Genomic DNA, 16,954 nt, shown 5'->3' with positions numbered 1-16,954 from the left:
CCAGTTCCATCCACATCAATGTAAGATTTCATCCTTTCTGATGGTTGAGTAGTATTCCATTGTATATATATATACCACATCTAATTTTCCATTCATCCATCAATGGACATCTGGGCTCTTTCCATAGTTTGGCTCTTGTGGACATTGCTGCTATAAACATTGGGGTTCAGGTGCCTCTTCAGATCACTACATCTGTATCATAGTAGTGCAATTGCTGGGTCATAGGTTAGTTTTATTTTTAGCTTCTTAAGGAACCTCCATGCTGTTTTCCAGAGTGGCTGACCAGCTTTCATTCCTACCAACAGTGTAAGAGGGTTCCCCTTTCTCTGCATCCTCATCAACATCTCTTATTTCCTGACTTGTTAATTTTAGCTATTCTGATGGGCGTGAGGTGGTATTTCATTGCGGTTTTGATTTGTATTTCCCTGATGTCAGTTGATGTGGCACATTTTTTCATGTGTCTATTGTGCATTTGGATGTCTTCTTTGGAGAAATGTCTGTTCATGTCTTCTGCCCATTTCTGGACTGGAATTTTTTTGGTTTTTGGGTGTTGAGTTTGATAAGTTCTTTATAGATCTTAGATACTAGCCCTTTATCAGATTAGATATTTGTAAATATCTTCTCCTGTTCCGTAGGTTGCCTTTTGGTTTTGTTGACCGTTTTCTTTGCTGTATAAAAGATTTTTATCTTGATGAAGCCCCAATAGCTCAATTTTTGCTCTTGTTTCCCTTGCCACTGGAGACGTGTCTAGAGAGAAATTGCTGCGGCCGAGACCACAGAGGTTGCTGCCTGTGTTCTCCTCTAGGATTTTGATGGTTTCCTGTCTCACATTTAGGTCTTTCAACACTTTTGAGTTTCTTTGTGTATGGTGTAAGAGAATGGTCCAGTTTCATTCTTCTGCAGGTGGCTGTCCAATTTTCCCAACACCATTTGTTAAAGAAACTCTGCTTTTTCCATTGGACATTCTTTCCTGCTTTGTCAAAGATTAGTTGACCATAGAGTTGAGGGTCCATTTCTGGGTTCTCTATTCTGTTCCATTGATCTATGTGTCTGTTTTTGTACCAGTACCATACTATCTTGATGATGACAGCTTTGTAATAGAGCTTAAAGTCCAGAATTGTGATGCCACCAGCTTTGGTTTTCTTTTTCAGCATTCCTTTGCCTATTCGGTGTCTTTTCTTTTTCCACATAAATTTTAGGATTATTTGTTCCAGCTCTGTGAAAAAAGTTGGTGGTATTTTGATAGGAATTGCATTGAATGTGTAGATTGCTCTGAGTAGCATAACACTGGGTAGCATTAACACTAGTTGTTCTTCCAGTCTATGAGCTTGGAATGTTTTCCCATTTCTTTGTGTCTTCCTCACTTTCTTTCATGAGTGTTCTGTAGTTTTCAGAGTACAGATCCTTTACCTCTTTGGTTAGGTTTAATCCTCAGTATCTCATGGTTTTGGTGCAATTGTAAATGGGATCAGTTCCTTAATTTCTCTTTCTTCTGTCTCATTGTTAGTGTTTAGAAATACAACTGATTTCTGTGCATTTAAATTTGTATCCTGCCATGTTGCTGAATTCCTGTATGAGTTCTAGCAATTTGGGGGTGGATCCTTTTGGGCTTTCCACATAAAGTATCATGTCATCTGAGAGAGAGAGTTTGACTTCTTTGCCAACTTGAATGCCCTTTATTTGTTTTTGTTGTCTGATTGCTGAGGCTGGGACTTCTAGTACTATGTTGAACAACAGCGGGGAGAGAGGACATCCCTGTCATGCTCCTGACCATAGGGGGAAATCTCTAGGGTTTTCCCCATTGAGAATGACATTCTGAACAGTAGCTTTTGAGAAGATCAGGACGAGGTATGTCTTTCTCAGCAAACACAGCCTGGACCCTTGGGCGGCGGTCACCTCCGCAGGGCTGCTGGGCACAAGTCCGTGCACAGGATTCTCTGCCATGTTTCTCAGACTAAGCTGCTTCCAACTGCACAGGACAGTGGCTGCTCGCAGAGACACCATGTCCCCCTGAGCACAGCACTAGCTGCAGGGCCTCGAGAGCAGTTAGAACCAAACCGTGTCCAGCCAAGGGAGTGGCCCTCCCATTCAAGACGGGCCCCTGGATCCAGCCTCAGCACTCACCAATAGTGCCATTTCCCAGCAGAAACAAACTCCTGAGGAAGCGTGCTTTGAAGCATGGACCAGGCTGAGCAGGGAGGGTCAGCCTCTGGGACGGCCTGTTTATCATGGGGATGGAAGGCTGGAAACCTGGCAGGGACAACTGCACGGAAGAGCATGCTTAGGGTTCAATGCCGTAGACCTGGGCTGTAGAGAGGCCCTGTGTCCCCACCCCTCCAACCACCAGGCTTCCAGTTCTGAGGGAAGAGCAGAGGCTTTTTCAAACCTGCCAGGCAGGCTCCAAAGAGCTAAGAGCAGGGTGAGCACTGAGGTGGGACAGAAATCTACACCAACACCCACCCAAGTCCTGGGTTGGACAAAACACTGGAAAGAGATGGGTGACCAGTGGAGAACCCCCTTCCTCCCCTTAGGAAACTCAGAGCTCGTGCAGCTGGTGGCTGGTTCCTGTATGAATGCCTTGGCCCTCTGCTGTGACAGCAAGTGCCCTGGGCTCCCGACATATCGGACTTCTCTGTTTCTCCCTTAACCCCTCCACCTGGAAAACCAGGCCTACCATGGGGTCCAGTGAGCCAAAGAGAAAGAGGGGTAATTTTCATGTTCTATCCAGGGGAGATCCTACACAGGCTGGGCATTTGCCAGGAACTGGGCGGCGGTGGGGGGGGCATGACCCCCCCCCCCCCCCTCACAGGGATCTACAGCCTTGCTGCTTCCTGCCAGTGCTCCAGTCCAAACAAGTCAGGCAGGAAGGGGCTACTACATGGCCATCACAGCTCAAGGCCAGAACCCAGACCTTCTTCCAGGTCCCACCCAGTGCTTCTGAGCACCAGAGTGAGGCAGCTCCCCCACACTTCCTGAGACCACATCACAAGTAGATGGTCTGCACCTCTCATTACCTTTCCCTCCCAACATCCAATCAGAGGAGCAGGAGAATAATCTTTATGAATTAAACAGTTTTACTTTCATAAAAATACACTTTTTAAATAGTACCATGCTTCTAAACCTTTTTGTGTGTGTGACCAAGTGAGCAGTTTGGCATAAAATTACCTAAATTTAATTTCTCAAAATAACTTCTAATTAGTTACAATAAACAATGCTCATTGGTCCTGAAATCCCAGCACCTAAATACAATAAAACATTTTTCTTTCGCTGTGGACCAGGTGGCAAACTCGTCTGTCTCTCAAGACCTCCAAGGCTCACCTAGCAGGGCGGGAAGGAGAGAAAGCTGGAGGTCACTCCCGCCCAGTTCCACTGACCAGAGCTTCGTCACCACTAGAAGGTTCTGGAAAGCCCCTGTATAAGCATTCTAGTCCACTGGTCACAAACATTAATTCTCTCGTATCCCTAAAAGACTACTCAACATCCAAGGCACTGTGGGTCTGACCCAGCAAGGCCAGGATGCTGAATCTCATGAGCACTGGCTTTGCACAGACACCTTCCAACATGGCATCGCATTTCATTCCCAGGAACTTGGTCACGGGCTTTAGGATCCCCACAGTGATGACAAGGGCCCTGAGTGGAGCAAGGTGTTAGCTGAGGATCTGGGGCACAACCTCAACCCCACCACCTGCTACAAGACTTAGGGATCCAGGGAGATGGGGGCTTCTAAAAGGATAGCCCCAGAAATGACTCAGTGCAGGTCAGGGATACATGATCTGGGCTGGAGTGTAGACCAGGAACCTGGAGTGACACAGAACTAACTAACAGTAGGAAAACCAGGACCTCAGGAAGAGGACCCACCACCCCCAACCGCCCCTGACCCCCACACACAAAGGATACTTCCTTGGGGTTTGGGATTGCTGTTAGCTATGAGGCCAAAGCATTCCTAGGGTTTCCGCCCAGACCCCATGCTTACAGCTGCAAGTCTGCCCCAGGCACAAGGCTCACCCTTAGATCCCATCTGGATCCATCTTCATGGGCTTAGGCCTTGGGCTGGGCAGCCCCACAGGTAAGGGATTCAGGGACTTCGGTCAACTAGGAAGGTGCAGGGAGCTGGTGCTCAGCCCCCAAGCACCTTCTTCCCGCTGGAGGATGCAGTGCTGTCCCTCAGGGTACACTTACTGACAGGCTCCCCGGGGAGACTGGCTAAAGCAGGGTGTGGGGGCAGGTGGAGCCCACCAAATGCAGCAACACTCTGGAATCTTCTGGGGGAAGCTTCAGGAGCAAGTCCTTAGCAAAGACATCGGCTAAGCAAGTGACTCATCTCTAACCCCTAGGGAGGGAAAGTGCCCCAGCCAAGAAGCAATCTGTCTCCAACTTTAGGTTGCATTTCTTAATATCTGCATTTTGGACAGTAATAGCCATGGTTACAGGCTTGTGTGATAAGGAAAGGGAGGATGTTCCCTGCTTGGCACTGAACTTCGTTCTGATCTCTGTTGTTTAAAATTCGGAGTGGTTCAGTTCCTGGTTGAGTGTCAGAGGCTAAGGCTTTTTAAGATTGATCTGAGGCTACAATCAGAATTACAGGAGATAAGGAACCTTGAGTGATTGCTTTTTGAAATGTGTCTACCATTTTCCAAGACGCTGCCGGTGGAAAATCTTATCACATCCTTGCTAAGGAGCATTTCAGAAGTTGGTTCTTCAGACAGTCTCTCTCTAGACAGGGTGAAAAATGAAGACTTTCCAGAGAGCCAGCCTTTGATCAGGCTGGAGAGAGAGCTCAATTAGCGTATGAAGTTCTCAGGACTACCACGAACCCCAAAACTCAGGCCAGTGGTAGGAGTGCAGGCATCCCAGACCCTGCAGGAGGTCCCCAGGGGCTGTCATCACAAACTGTGAAGGAGGAACTCGCTGGCACCATCCTGGAACTCCTGAATCTACATCAGACCTTATTTTGGGGGCATAAGCAATGGTTATTATCGCGGGAAGGGTTGTTCCCAGAAAAAAATAGTATAATGGCCAAAATAGTCTTTATAATAATAATCATGACAATATGCCTGTTCATTCAGCCTTAAGTGCTTACAAAGCACTAGCTCAGGCAGCAAAGGACAGAGGTTAATACCCTCATTTTTACAGGTAAGAAACCCAGGGCTCAGCCCAGGAGTGGCACAAGTTCCACTGAAGTGACGATGTCACAATAGTTATAAACCCCTAAAATTATTTTTAAGTGTTTATATATATTCTAACTCCTGAAAAGTGGTCATAAGCAGACTCTACTCCTTGGCTATGAAATAATTCACAAATCACAACAGCACTTACTTTGGACAGGCTCTGAACTCAGAGAAGTCCAGACGTTAGCTAGTGAAATCTTTAAAATACAGCCCATCACAGAGGAGGAAACTGAGGCTCACCTGTCTGTGCCAGAGCCCTAGTCATTAAGCTCTCGCTAAGATGCCTCTACCATGCTGCCGTCCTGGCTGTCTGCCGCAGCCCACCCCACTCCAGGCCCTCTGTTCACTCTGTCCCATTTGGTTCCCCGAGAACCCCATTGAACAGAGAGGGAAACTGAAGCTGGGTGAAGCAAACTTGTTTACAGGCTTCCTGTTGATTAGCAGTGGGATCAGGACTAAAACCAGATCTCTCTGCAGCACACACCTGAGCAGTGTCCTTGACTGTGCCACCCCCCCCCAAACTGAAAATGTCATCATTGCTTGCCTTCTTACTACGTGGGCACGTCCTGAGCGTGAGACAGCTAAATGGAGAGAGACAGAAATCTTGGTCACGGTTGCTACTGTTTGCCTTACTGTCCCCCGGAACAAGCTCAGGCCACCAGACCATCAGGTACCCTGGGAGCTGTTGCCCTGATGCTCATTTTGCCCAGAGAGCTGCAGCAGCCTGGGGGCAGGGAGGGGTTGGGGAGCATGGGGAGTTTGGACAGAGGCTGGTGCACTCCCGTCAGAGGGCTTGGAGAGTAGCCGCCACCAGATTTGAGTCCGACGAAAGTTGAGAGACCTGCTGCTCTAATGTTTGCAGAAAGGACGAGGAAGGGAAGATCACTGTCCTTTTCCTGAGAATGACAGCTGGACATTCCTGCTGAGGTCATGCTGGGCATCCTTGCCTGACCCTTGACATGTTAAGTGGAGAGGCCTTCTGTCGGGGAGTGCCAGTGGGAAGATGGCGACAAGCCATGGAGTGTGGGCAGTGCCCTGTGAATGATCTGCCTTTTTAAAATTATTATTAAATTTCCTTATTTTGATGCTGATGCTTCCAGGCAAACCATAAAGAAGCCTCACCACTCCGTCCCAAAGTGCAAACTGTCAGGGCCCTCTTTGTATGTTCAGTACCTTGTGGGCTCTGGAGAGAGGTGAGTAACAGCAGTTGGGAAGGAAACCTACTACAGTTATTTTCTAGCACTCTTTTTTTTTTTTTTTTTTTGCTTAATAATTCCACTTAGAAGCCTTTTGTATTTACCTCATTCTGGCTGTACCCAAAATAATTGAACCACTCCCTCATTGATGGACAAGTAAGTTGTTTTCCACTTTTTCTGTTAGGAAAATAATGCTACCGTGGACAACATACATGTATCCTTATGCATTTATCTTTCCTTGGAACAGATTCTCAAAATTCAACACTAGGTTGAAGGGGTGTTCTTATTTTAACATTATTTTAGAAATTACGATATTGCTTTCAAAAAGGCTTTATCAAATCAGTATCGGATCAAAAGTGTATGAGAATGCCCAGGGATGTGGAGGATCTTTTCATAAGCTAATCTGCCACCCTATCTTCTATGGTAAAGTACCAGTTCAACTCTTTGCCTATTTTTATTTATTTTTTTTACATTTTTTTTATTAATTTTATTTTTTATAAACATATAATATATTTTTATCCCCAGGGGTACAGGTCTGTGAATCACCAGGTTTACACACTTCACAGCACTCACCATAGCACATACCCTCCCCAGTGTCCATAATCCCACCCCCCTCCCAACCCCCCTCCCCCCATCAACCCTCAGTTTGTTTTGTGAGATTAAGAGTCACTTATGGTTTGTCTCCCTCCCTATTCCATCTTGTTTCATTTACTCTTCTCCTACCCCCTTAACCCCCCATGTTGCATCTCCTATCCCTCATATCAGGGAGATCATATGATAGTTGTCTTTCTCCGATTGACTTATCTCGCTAAGCATGATACCCTCTAGTTCCATCCACGTCGTCGCAAATGGCAAGATTTCATTTCTTTTGATGGCTGCATAGTATTCCATTGTGTATATATACCACATCTTCTTTATCCATTCGTCTGTTGATGGACATCTAGGTTCTTTCCATAGTTTGGCTATTGTAGACATTGCTGCTATAAACATTCGGGTGCACGTGCCCCTACGGATCACTACATTTGTATCTTTAGGGTAAATACCCAGCAGTGCAATTGCTAGGTCATAGGGTAGTTCTATTTTCAACATTTTGAGGAACTTCCATGCTGTTTTCCAGAGTGGTTGTACCAGCTTGCATTCCCACCAACAGTGTAGGAGGGTTCCCCTTTCTCCGCATCCTCGCCAGCATCTGTCATTTCCTGACTTGTTAATTTTAGCCATTCTGACTGGTGTGAGGTGATATCTCATTGTGGTTTTGATTTGTATTTCCCTGATGCCGAGTGATATGGAGCACTTTTTCATGTGTCTGTTGGCCATCTGGATGTCTTCTTTGCAGAAATGTCTGTTCATGTCCTCTGCCCATTTCTTGATTGGATTATTTGTTCTTTGGGTGTTGAGTTTGCTAAGTTCTTTATAGATTTTGGACACTAGCCCTTTATCTGATATGTCATTTGCAAATATCTTCTCCCATTCTGTCAGTTGTCTTTTGGTTTTGTTAACTATTTCCTTTGCTGTGCAAAAGCTTTTGATCTTGATAAAATCCCAATAGTTCATTTTTGCCCTTGCTTCCCTTGCTTTTGGTGATGTTCCTAGGAAGATGTTGCTGCGGCTGAGGTCGAAGAAGTTGCTGCCTGTGTTCTCCTCAAGGATTTTGATGGATTCCTTTCTCACATTGAGATCCTTCATCCATTTTGAGTCTATTTTCATGTGTGGTGTAAGGAAATGATCCAATTTCATTTTTCTGCATGTGGCTGTCCAATTTTCCCAACACCATTTATTGAAGAGGCTGTCTTTTTTCCATTGGACATTCTTTCCTGCTTTGTCGAAGATGAGTTGACCATAGAGTTGAGGGTCCATTTCTGGGCTCTCTATTCTGTTCCATTGATCTATGTGTCTGTTTTTGTGCCAGTACCATGCTGTCTTGATGATGACAGCTTTGTAATAGAGCTTGAAGTCTGGAATTGTGATGCCACCAACTTTGCCTATTTTTAAATTTGGTTATTTCCTCATTATGAAGTTTCGAGAATGCTTTATATATTCTGGGCACAAGTCCTTTATCAGATGCGTGATTTTCAAATACTTTCTCGTTCCCGTATTTTCTCATTTTCATTTTGTTTCTTTCATAATTCATATTTTCATTCTCTTAGTAACTTCTAAGGAACCAGGTTTTTATTGAAACAAGTCATGTTACCAACGAGTTGTTTTATGAATTGTGCTTCTGATGTTAAATCTCAGAACGCTTTGCCTAATCCAAAGTCATAAAGGTCATCTACCCGAAGTTTTAGTCTTAGATTTTACATGTAGGCCTGTGATTCATCTGAACATATGTGACATGATGTGAGCCATGGATCAAAGTTCATTATTTTTGCACACAAATATGGATTTGTTCCACCACTGTTTCCTAAAGACAGTATCCTTTCTCCACTGGATTGCCTTTGTGCCTTTGTCAAAAATCAGTTATGTGTATACACACACACACACACACACACACACACACACACACACACACCTCTTATTGTTTCATTAATCTACTTTTCTGTCTTAACACCAATATCACAGTGTTTTGATTACTATAACTTTATAGTAAGTCTTGAAATCTGGCAGTATTAGACCTCCAACTTTGTTGTTTCAAAATTGTCTGGCTTCTGTAGGTCCTTTTATATTTCCGCGTGAATTTTAGAATCGGCTGGTCAATTTCTACAAAATCCCACTGGGATTTTGACTGGTTCTTGCATTAAATCTAGAGGCTGATCTGGGGAGAGTTGACAGCTGAATAATCGCCCATGAACACAGTGTATCTCTCCATTTATTTAGAGCCTCTTTCTTTTCTCCCATAAATGATTTACAGATTTCAGTGTATAGATCTTGAACACCTTTTGCCATATTTATCTATTATCATATTTGCCATATTTATATATTATCTATATTAGCTAAGGATTTCCTATTTGTTGGTGCAATTAAAAAATGGATTTGAGTTTCAATTTCCAGTTGTTTGTTGCTAGTATCTAGAGATATGATTCAGTTTTGTGCATTTCTCCTGTACCCTGCCACCTTGCCAAATCATTTTTCAGTTCTAGTGGCTTTCTCTGTAGGTTTTGACCAGATTTTCTACAAGGACAAATTACGTTGTCTGTGAAAGCACTTTTACTTCTTCCTTTCCAATCTGGACAACTTCTCTTTTTCTTGCATTATTACAGTAGCCAGGACTCCAGTACAATATTTCAAAGAAGTGGTAAGAATTTAAGCATCATCGTCTTGATCCTGGTCTTAGGGGAAGAACTTGTAGTGGGGTATGAGCTTTTAGTTTTTCAAAGATACCCTTATCAGGTTGAGGAAATTGGTTTTAATCCCTAACTTGTTGAGATTTTTAATCAGGAATGGATGTTCAATTTTTTCAAATACTTTTTCTGCATCTTTTGAGACAATCATATCTTTTCTCTACTCTATTAATATGGTGAATTACATTGATGGGTTTTGGAATGTTAGACCACCTTTGCATACTCAGGACAAACTCCAGTTGCTCGTTATGTATCTTCCTTTTTCATATATTGTTCAATCTGATCTACTAAAATCTTGCTGAGAAATTTTGCATCTATGTTTTCAGAGGCTATTAATCCGTAGTGTCCTTTTCTTGTAATGCCTTTGGTTGGCTATGTATAAAGATAAAGATGGCCTCATGAAAAGCATTGGAAAGTAGGCATTCTTTCTCAATTTTCGAGAAAATTTTGGGTAGTATTGGTATTACTTCTTCTTTAAATAGTTGATAGAATTTACTAAGGAAGCTGTCTGAGCTTGGAGTGTTCTTTGTGGGCAGATTCCATTTCTGTAAAGATAGGGGCTATTTAGCTATTTCTTCCTGACTAAGCTACAGTAGTTTCTGTCTTTTTGGTCCATTTTATCTAAGCTGTCAAATTACTAGCATAATGTTGTTCTTGATACTAGCTTCTCCTTTTAATATCTGAAGACTTTATAGTGATGTCATTTCTCTCATTCCTGATATTAGTACTCTCTTTTTTTTTTTCCTGATTAGTCTGACTAAAAGCTTGTCGAATGTATTGATATCCTCAAAAAACCACCTTTGGGTTTCATTGGTTTTCTCTATTATTTTTCTATTTTCCATTTTATTTGTAGCCACTCTGCTCTTTATTTTTTTCTTTCTTTTACTTTGGGTATTAACTTGCTTTTCTTTATGTACTTTCTTAAGGTGGAGGCCTAAGTGGTCTTTCTTCCTGTCAAATATCAGTATTGAATACTATAACTTATCCCTTAAACACGTCTTTTGCTCCACACCCAGTGTGGAGCCCAACCTGGGGCTTGAACTCATGACCCTGAGATCAAGACCCTGAGATGAAGGGTCAGATGCTTAACAAGATGAGTCACCCAGGCTCCCCCTTCAAGTACTTCTTTTTTTTTTTTAAGATTTTATTTATTTATTTGACAGAGATCACAAGTAGGCAGAGAGGCAGGCAGAGAGAGAGGAGGAAGCAGGCTCCCTGCTGAGCAGAGAGCCCGATGTGGGGCTCGATCCCAGGACCCTGGGATCATGACCTGAGCTGAAGGCAGAGGCTTTAACCCACTGAGCCACCCAGGCGCCCCCTTCAAGTACTTCTTCAAAGGTATTTTACAAATTTTTGTATGTTGTGTTTTCATTTTCATCCATACAATGTACTGTTTACTTCTTTTATTTCTTTTTTGACCTATGGATTATTTAGAACTATGTTAATGGGATTTCCAAATATCTGGGGACTTTCCGGAAATCTTTCTGTTATTGATTTCTAACTTCATTCCCCTGTGATCAGAGGACATGGATTGTATTTAATTCTTTTCCCTTTACGGACACCTGCTTACAGCCACCATAATAAAGTTTCTTGTGCCTTTGAAAAGAATGTCCATTCTGTTTTGGCAGGTGGCGGCCATTAGGTCAAGTGAGCTGATGGTGTCCTTTCAGACCATCTACATCCTTACTGATATCTTGTCTCTGTGTCCTTTTTTTTTTTTTTTTAAAGATTTTATTTATTTATTTGACAGACAGAGATCACAAGTTGGCAGAGAGAGAGAAAGTAGGAAGCAGGCTCCCTGCTGAGCAGAGAGCCTGATATGGGGCTTGATCCCAGGACCCTGGGATCATGACCTGAGCCGAAGGCAGAGGCTTTAGCCCACTGAGCCACCCAGGTGCCCCTCTGTGTTCTATCAGTGTATAAAATCAGCCATGGTGTGGGGGGTTTCTATCACAGAAGTTGACAAACACTACAAATTTGGTGGCCTTATTTTCCTCAGAGAGCCTGTGGCTAAACATTTGCCAGCAATGTCCCCCCCCCCGCCACCCCCCAGACCCGGTGCTCTGTGTTTTGACAAGGTCCAAGGTAATTCTGATGCCCGCCCCCGAATGTCTCCACCAGATGCTTCCTGTGGACCCCATCCACGTTCTACTACTTTCTGTCACAAGAGGAATGGGAAAGCACACTGCTCCTGCTCCCCTGTCCCTCTCCCTGCCCCCACTCCCACCCAGTGCCTGAGCACAGCGCCAGGATCAAAGCCATGCTCTGGATGTGTGCGAGCAGGAGGGAGCTGGGTGGCCCAAAGACAGATCTGAAGTCCCCTTGCTGTGGTGGGAGCCACACAGAGATTCTCTGGGTGAGAGGAGAATGGTGGGTCCCAAAGTCACAGGCTGGCTCTCCACGATACCTTCTTGCACATAGTCAGCCCGCAGCTGCTACCACAGATGAGAGGCAAAGCTCTCCCACATCGGACATGGCTGGGGCACCCCCGGCTTGCCCTTGCTAGCCTTGGGACCAGGAGCTGCTGGCTCCACCTTGCCAACCTCCCTCTGCTCCTCCAGGAAGAGGCCAATAGTAGTGCCTGCCCCAGGGGGCCTCCAGAGAGATGAAATCCAAGCATTTCAACCAAGATCCGGGATTCTAGAACGATTGCATAAACAGTGCTATTTCTGCTTTTCTATGTAGCTGGAGTAGAAAGTAATGTCCATGTCAACAGTGTTATTCCCATTTTATGAATGTCAGATTTCTAGACACAGAGGAAGAAAGCACAAGGCCCAGAATCACACACTTACAGAAACAATAAACACCAGAGGCCTCCCCCTTAGCCAGCGATGGATCTTGTCCACACCCTGCAAGAGCACGGCTCCCCATCCCGGGGCGGCACTCCTCATTTATTCCCAGTAGCTCCAGATTCCCTAGCAAGAAAGAAACGATAATTCAGTTACAACAATTACCAGCTGCTTCTCTGGTTTACTGCTGTAATTTCTCTAAAGCAAGTCTGTCCACGCAGTGAAGATGCAGTCCTGCCTTTACGTTGCTTCTGTGAGAAAAGGTGTGTCCATTGGTCCCAGCAGTGCCAGACCCCAGCAGCCATGGAAAGGCTGGTTAAACCCAGGAACTGCCTGGAAAAGATGGTGTGCGGAGATGAGTGCTCCGTGAGCACAGGCAGGAGCTGGGAGCTGGGGGTGGTAACATGATCGGGCCCCTTTCCTGGGCAAATGCAGAGACAACAATGTTTTGCTATGTCCCAGGCTCTGCTCTAAGGACTTCCCAGGTATTCATTCATTCAATGCCCACAACAGCCCCCCAAAGTATTATGATCATTCCTACTTCATGAATAACAGAATTGTGAGGTTGCATAGAGGGCTTAAGCAATTTGTCTAAGGTCACACAGTGATTAAGTTCTGAGCCAGGATTTGAACCTGGACAGTTAGGCTGTAGGAATGGAGTTTAAAACAGGCTTCTCATGGAGGGAGCCAAAAATGTATAGTCAGAACCATCTGTGGTCTTAAATAAGCAAATTTGAACATGTACAAAATAAAGAAAAGCCTCTGCAGCCATCAGTCCTTCAGAGAGAAAGGGAGGTCCTGCCTGGCCCTGTGGGTTGGCCAAGGGCTGACATTAAGGTGGTTGTGACAGCACTCCAGCTACAGCAGAACCCCCTGAACAGGAATCTGGTGTCTTGATGCCCCCAAGAAGTGGCAGTTACTGTGCCATTGTCCCGATGTGGAAGCTGAGGTTCAGAGAAGTTAAGTGGTGTGCCTGAGGTCACACGGCCTGGAAGTATAGAGCTGAGACTCAAACCTACAGCCCACGCTCTTTCCCTGCATCTCTTAGCCTGACTGCCCGATTCCAGCGTCAGAGAGTGGGGTGGGCTCCCCACCCTGTGTCACGTACATACACAGGTACCCCAGGCACAGGGCATGATCGGTGCTGGGTACCTCCTGTGTGGTAGCTGACTCCCACTGGACAAGAAATGAAATCCCACCCACCAGGAGGGGGTAGAGCTGGACTCTGATCTGTTGATCTGTTGATCCTCCTGTGCCAGCTGGGGGCCAGTTCCCTACAAGAAGCCCGCCTTCCTGTCCCTGACCCTCAACAGCCTAAAACTCAGGCCCCAGGAAGGCTACAGATGGGTGCACTGGAACGGGCAGCGAGATGGTGTGGATGATGGGGGCCGTCTTCCCTGCTCCAGATTTGCATTTCTGTGCCTTAACCAGGGAGTAACGTTTCCAGGCAGTCCCAGCCCTGCCTGTGGTCAGAGCTCTTACCACCGTGTGTGTAAACCATAGCGCCCACCTGACTCCACCAGGTGCCCCAGACGGGCTCCTCAAGGTACCCAGTCTGCCTAGCCAGGGCCTGGAGGGCCATGCCCCGAACCCCGCGGCCCCACCCTCTCTCTCCAGAAGCCCTTCCCTCGCCATCTCATGCCTCCTGTGTTTGTGTCTGTCTCTTCATTTTAGGGATTTATTTCTCTACAAGGGACCCGGGTGACTGAACTTCTTCCTGGCCCTGAGGACACAGGGAAGCACCTCTTTGAGATCAGCCCAGGTAGGCCCGAGTATCTTTTGGCTCTGTGCGGGGGGGCTGGTGGTGGTGACCCCAATGGGGGGCGTCACTGCGCCCCTGACCCAGAAGGGCAGACCTCCTTCAGGACGACTCAGAAATTTGGGCCGAATCTAGGGACTATTGCAAATTTGGGCGAGTATTAGAAAATCCAGCCAATTAAAAAATTAGCTTTTGGGCGAGAGGAAAATGTGGATTTTAAAGTTCACAAGAAACATGAGGGAAACCAGTCCATGGGGACCTCTTAGGGCGAAGGTCCAAACACAGCATCTGGATCACAGGCAGAGAAGTCCAGGGAAACCCACCAGCCCAGGGGCAGAGAGTTCAAGTGAGCTCTTTGGTGCATCTCAAAACAGAGAACAGCGACATGGTGGGAGGAAGGGAAATATTTTAACCCAAGGAACTGTGTCATATTAGCAGTTACAAAACCATCTTTTAAAAATTCTCACTTTTAAAATGTGATTGTTGTGGAACTAAACAGGTGTGTCTTGAAGATGAGTCAATCTGCTTCTAGAAGGGCTGCTTCCACAGGTGCTGTTTTCCTACCTAGGTTTCCCCCAGATGCAGAGTCTGAGACAAGGCTCTGAGCCGTTTATTCAGAGGGGATTCCCAAAAAAGTAGGGGGAAGGGAGCAGGGAGGGAGGAAAGCCATGTGGGGTGTGCTAGTGAGCTGACTGTTGCTGGGAACGGGGGTTCGATTCCAGCAGGGGTGGTGGAGACTATGGGAGCAGGCTGCAGAGGGTCCCGCCCATGGAGCGAGGAGGCTGGGGGTCACCCGCCTGCTTCCACCTTCCCACTGTTAATTCCACCAGCTGCTTCCTGGGAGCTAACTTGGCACCTCTGACCTGCCTGAGGCACAGCTGAGCTCTCTACAGACAGAGAAGGCTTGAGCCCATCACAGGAGGTGGAGTAAGGAAGCCACCCTCGAGGATGGGAACAGTGAGCCCTGGGGCTCTGGCCAGGGCATGGGTGATGGGCGACTAGTCATTCCATGCCACCAGCGTGCTATCCACATGTAGACTTCCTTTTGGGAAGTGGTGCCTGTGAACCGAGCATGCCAGAGTCTCAGAGGGCTCTACGAGCCAACTGGTTTACAGTTTTCAGACAGTCTGAGGGGGTGACCCAACCAGCAGCCTGACCAAGGGAGGGATCGGGCCAGGCTCAGGCCAGCCAGCGGCAGCCCCTGGGGAGCTGCAGTGAGTGCAGCCAATCCTGGGACAGGGACTTGTTCACCTCTGCTCTGTCCACACTGGGAATTACAGAAGACACAGGCAGAACGTGCCATGCAGGGAGCCCTTCCCTGATTTCATGTCCTCTGTGCAAAATATGAGGACCCAGGGTTTCATTTGGGTTGTCCTACGTGGGTATTTAATCCACTGCAAAACCCTTGGTACTAATACTGCATATTGGAAGGGGGGCAGCAGAGAGGCCCCAAGTGTGGCGTGGAAAAGAGAAGCTTGGTTGACTGTGGAACAGGGGCAAAGGCTTCTGCAAAGAAGATAGGGAAGAAATGGAGAGGACAGTGAGGTGGACAGGGCCCGGCCATCTGCAGGAGGGGGAGCAGACCAGGGAAGGGAGGCTAGGGGATGGGCCAGGGGCCCTGGGCTTGGCAATCAAGGAGGAGGAAGGCAGGGAAGCTGGGACTGAAAGGTAGAGGTCAGCACTCACTCACCATGAATTCAGCAAGGCCCTGAGTTTGTGCCCCAAGAACCAGATAGGAGAAACCAGCAGGGTGCAGGCTTTTGATTTGGTTCAGAACTATTTGCAAGGATTTCTTTGCAAATGGCAAGGGAGGGTGTAAAGAGGACCCATTTGTTCATACAAGGCAGCATTCATAGGTCCCGGGGATTAAGATGTGGACACCTCTGTGAGACCATTATTCTGCCTAGCACCATGTTTGAAACATCCTTCTAAGGGAGAGTCCTTTTATGACTATTATATTTTTTAAAATCCTGGGGGTTAGAAAGGATAAGCAGCTTGCCCAAGGATGCACAGCGAGATGGTAGCGGAGGGTCAGGGTGGTATCTAGGGAAAAAGCCACTCACCAGACCAGACCGCTGGTTCGGGACCTAGCGGGTTTCCCAGCAGGGCGAGGGAGGTCTGGGGATGTAGTTATAGGAAGGAAAGTTCCCCCCAGCCCTCTATCCCAAGCCCAGCAGTGCTGTAAGCACCCCATTCATGCCAGCCCCAAGAGCACCCAGCACTACCCTCCTGCCTTTGGACATGTAACCCTCCCGAAGGCTTTGGGGGCCAGGTAGGGGTGGGGTGGGAATGAAGGCAGCTGTGAAGCCACTCAGGAAAAGCGGGTCAGTGGTGGGCAGAGAGGGGTCTGGTCAGCCTTTGTGGAGCACTGAGCAGGAAAGACTCAGTCATCTCCCTGGGCGCATCACTGTGACTGCAAAAGGCTAGGTGGGGCTCCGGTATTACCACACCCAATTCCCCAGAGGGGAGCACTTAACGACAACCAGGAAATGTGGCAGAACCCAAGTAGGATAATGCATGAGATCAGTTACATGAATTTTAAGTTATAGTTCTGTTTTTGTTCTTCAACTGTACTTTTAAAAAATCGCAAGTTTCATCAGGATAGAATTAAGAGGAAATAAAAGAGGGGAAAAAAATACCATGTGCGCCCTCTAGTGGAGATACCTGCCAACTACACAACAGACATTACAAGCCCTTCTACCTATCCCGCCCCCCCCACCCCCCACCCCCGCCATCCCATCCCTCACATCACCATTTCAACCAG

The 16,954-nt window shown here is 46.6% G+C and overlaps 1 protein-coding gene across 6 annotated transcripts in view; it reads left to right on the top strand.

Annotated features, from left to right (window-relative positions):
- ARHGAP22 (Rho GTPase activating protein 22) overlaps positions 1 to 16,954 on the top strand; it is a 168,540-nt gene that overhangs the window by 68,452 nt on the left and 83,134 nt on the right. For all 6 annotated transcript variants that reach the window (XM_047702658.1, XM_047702653.1, XM_047702655.1 and 3 more), the window contains one exon: positions 14,106 to 14,193. In XM_047702658.1, coding sequence (XP_047558614.1) covers positions 14,106 to 14,193 — 88 coding nt within the window. The remainder of the gene's footprint in view (positions 1 to 14,105; positions 14,194 to 16,954) is intronic.

The sequence above is a fragment of the Lutra lutra genome, chromosome 14, assembly GCF_902655055.1.
Source record: "Lutra lutra chromosome 14, mLutLut1.2, whole genome shotgun sequence".
Taxonomy (NCBI): domain Eukaryota; kingdom Metazoa; phylum Chordata; class Mammalia; order Carnivora; family Mustelidae; genus Lutra; species Lutra lutra.
Note: the sequence above shows the minus strand (reverse complement) of the source record. Positions and strands in the feature narration are given on the sequence as shown.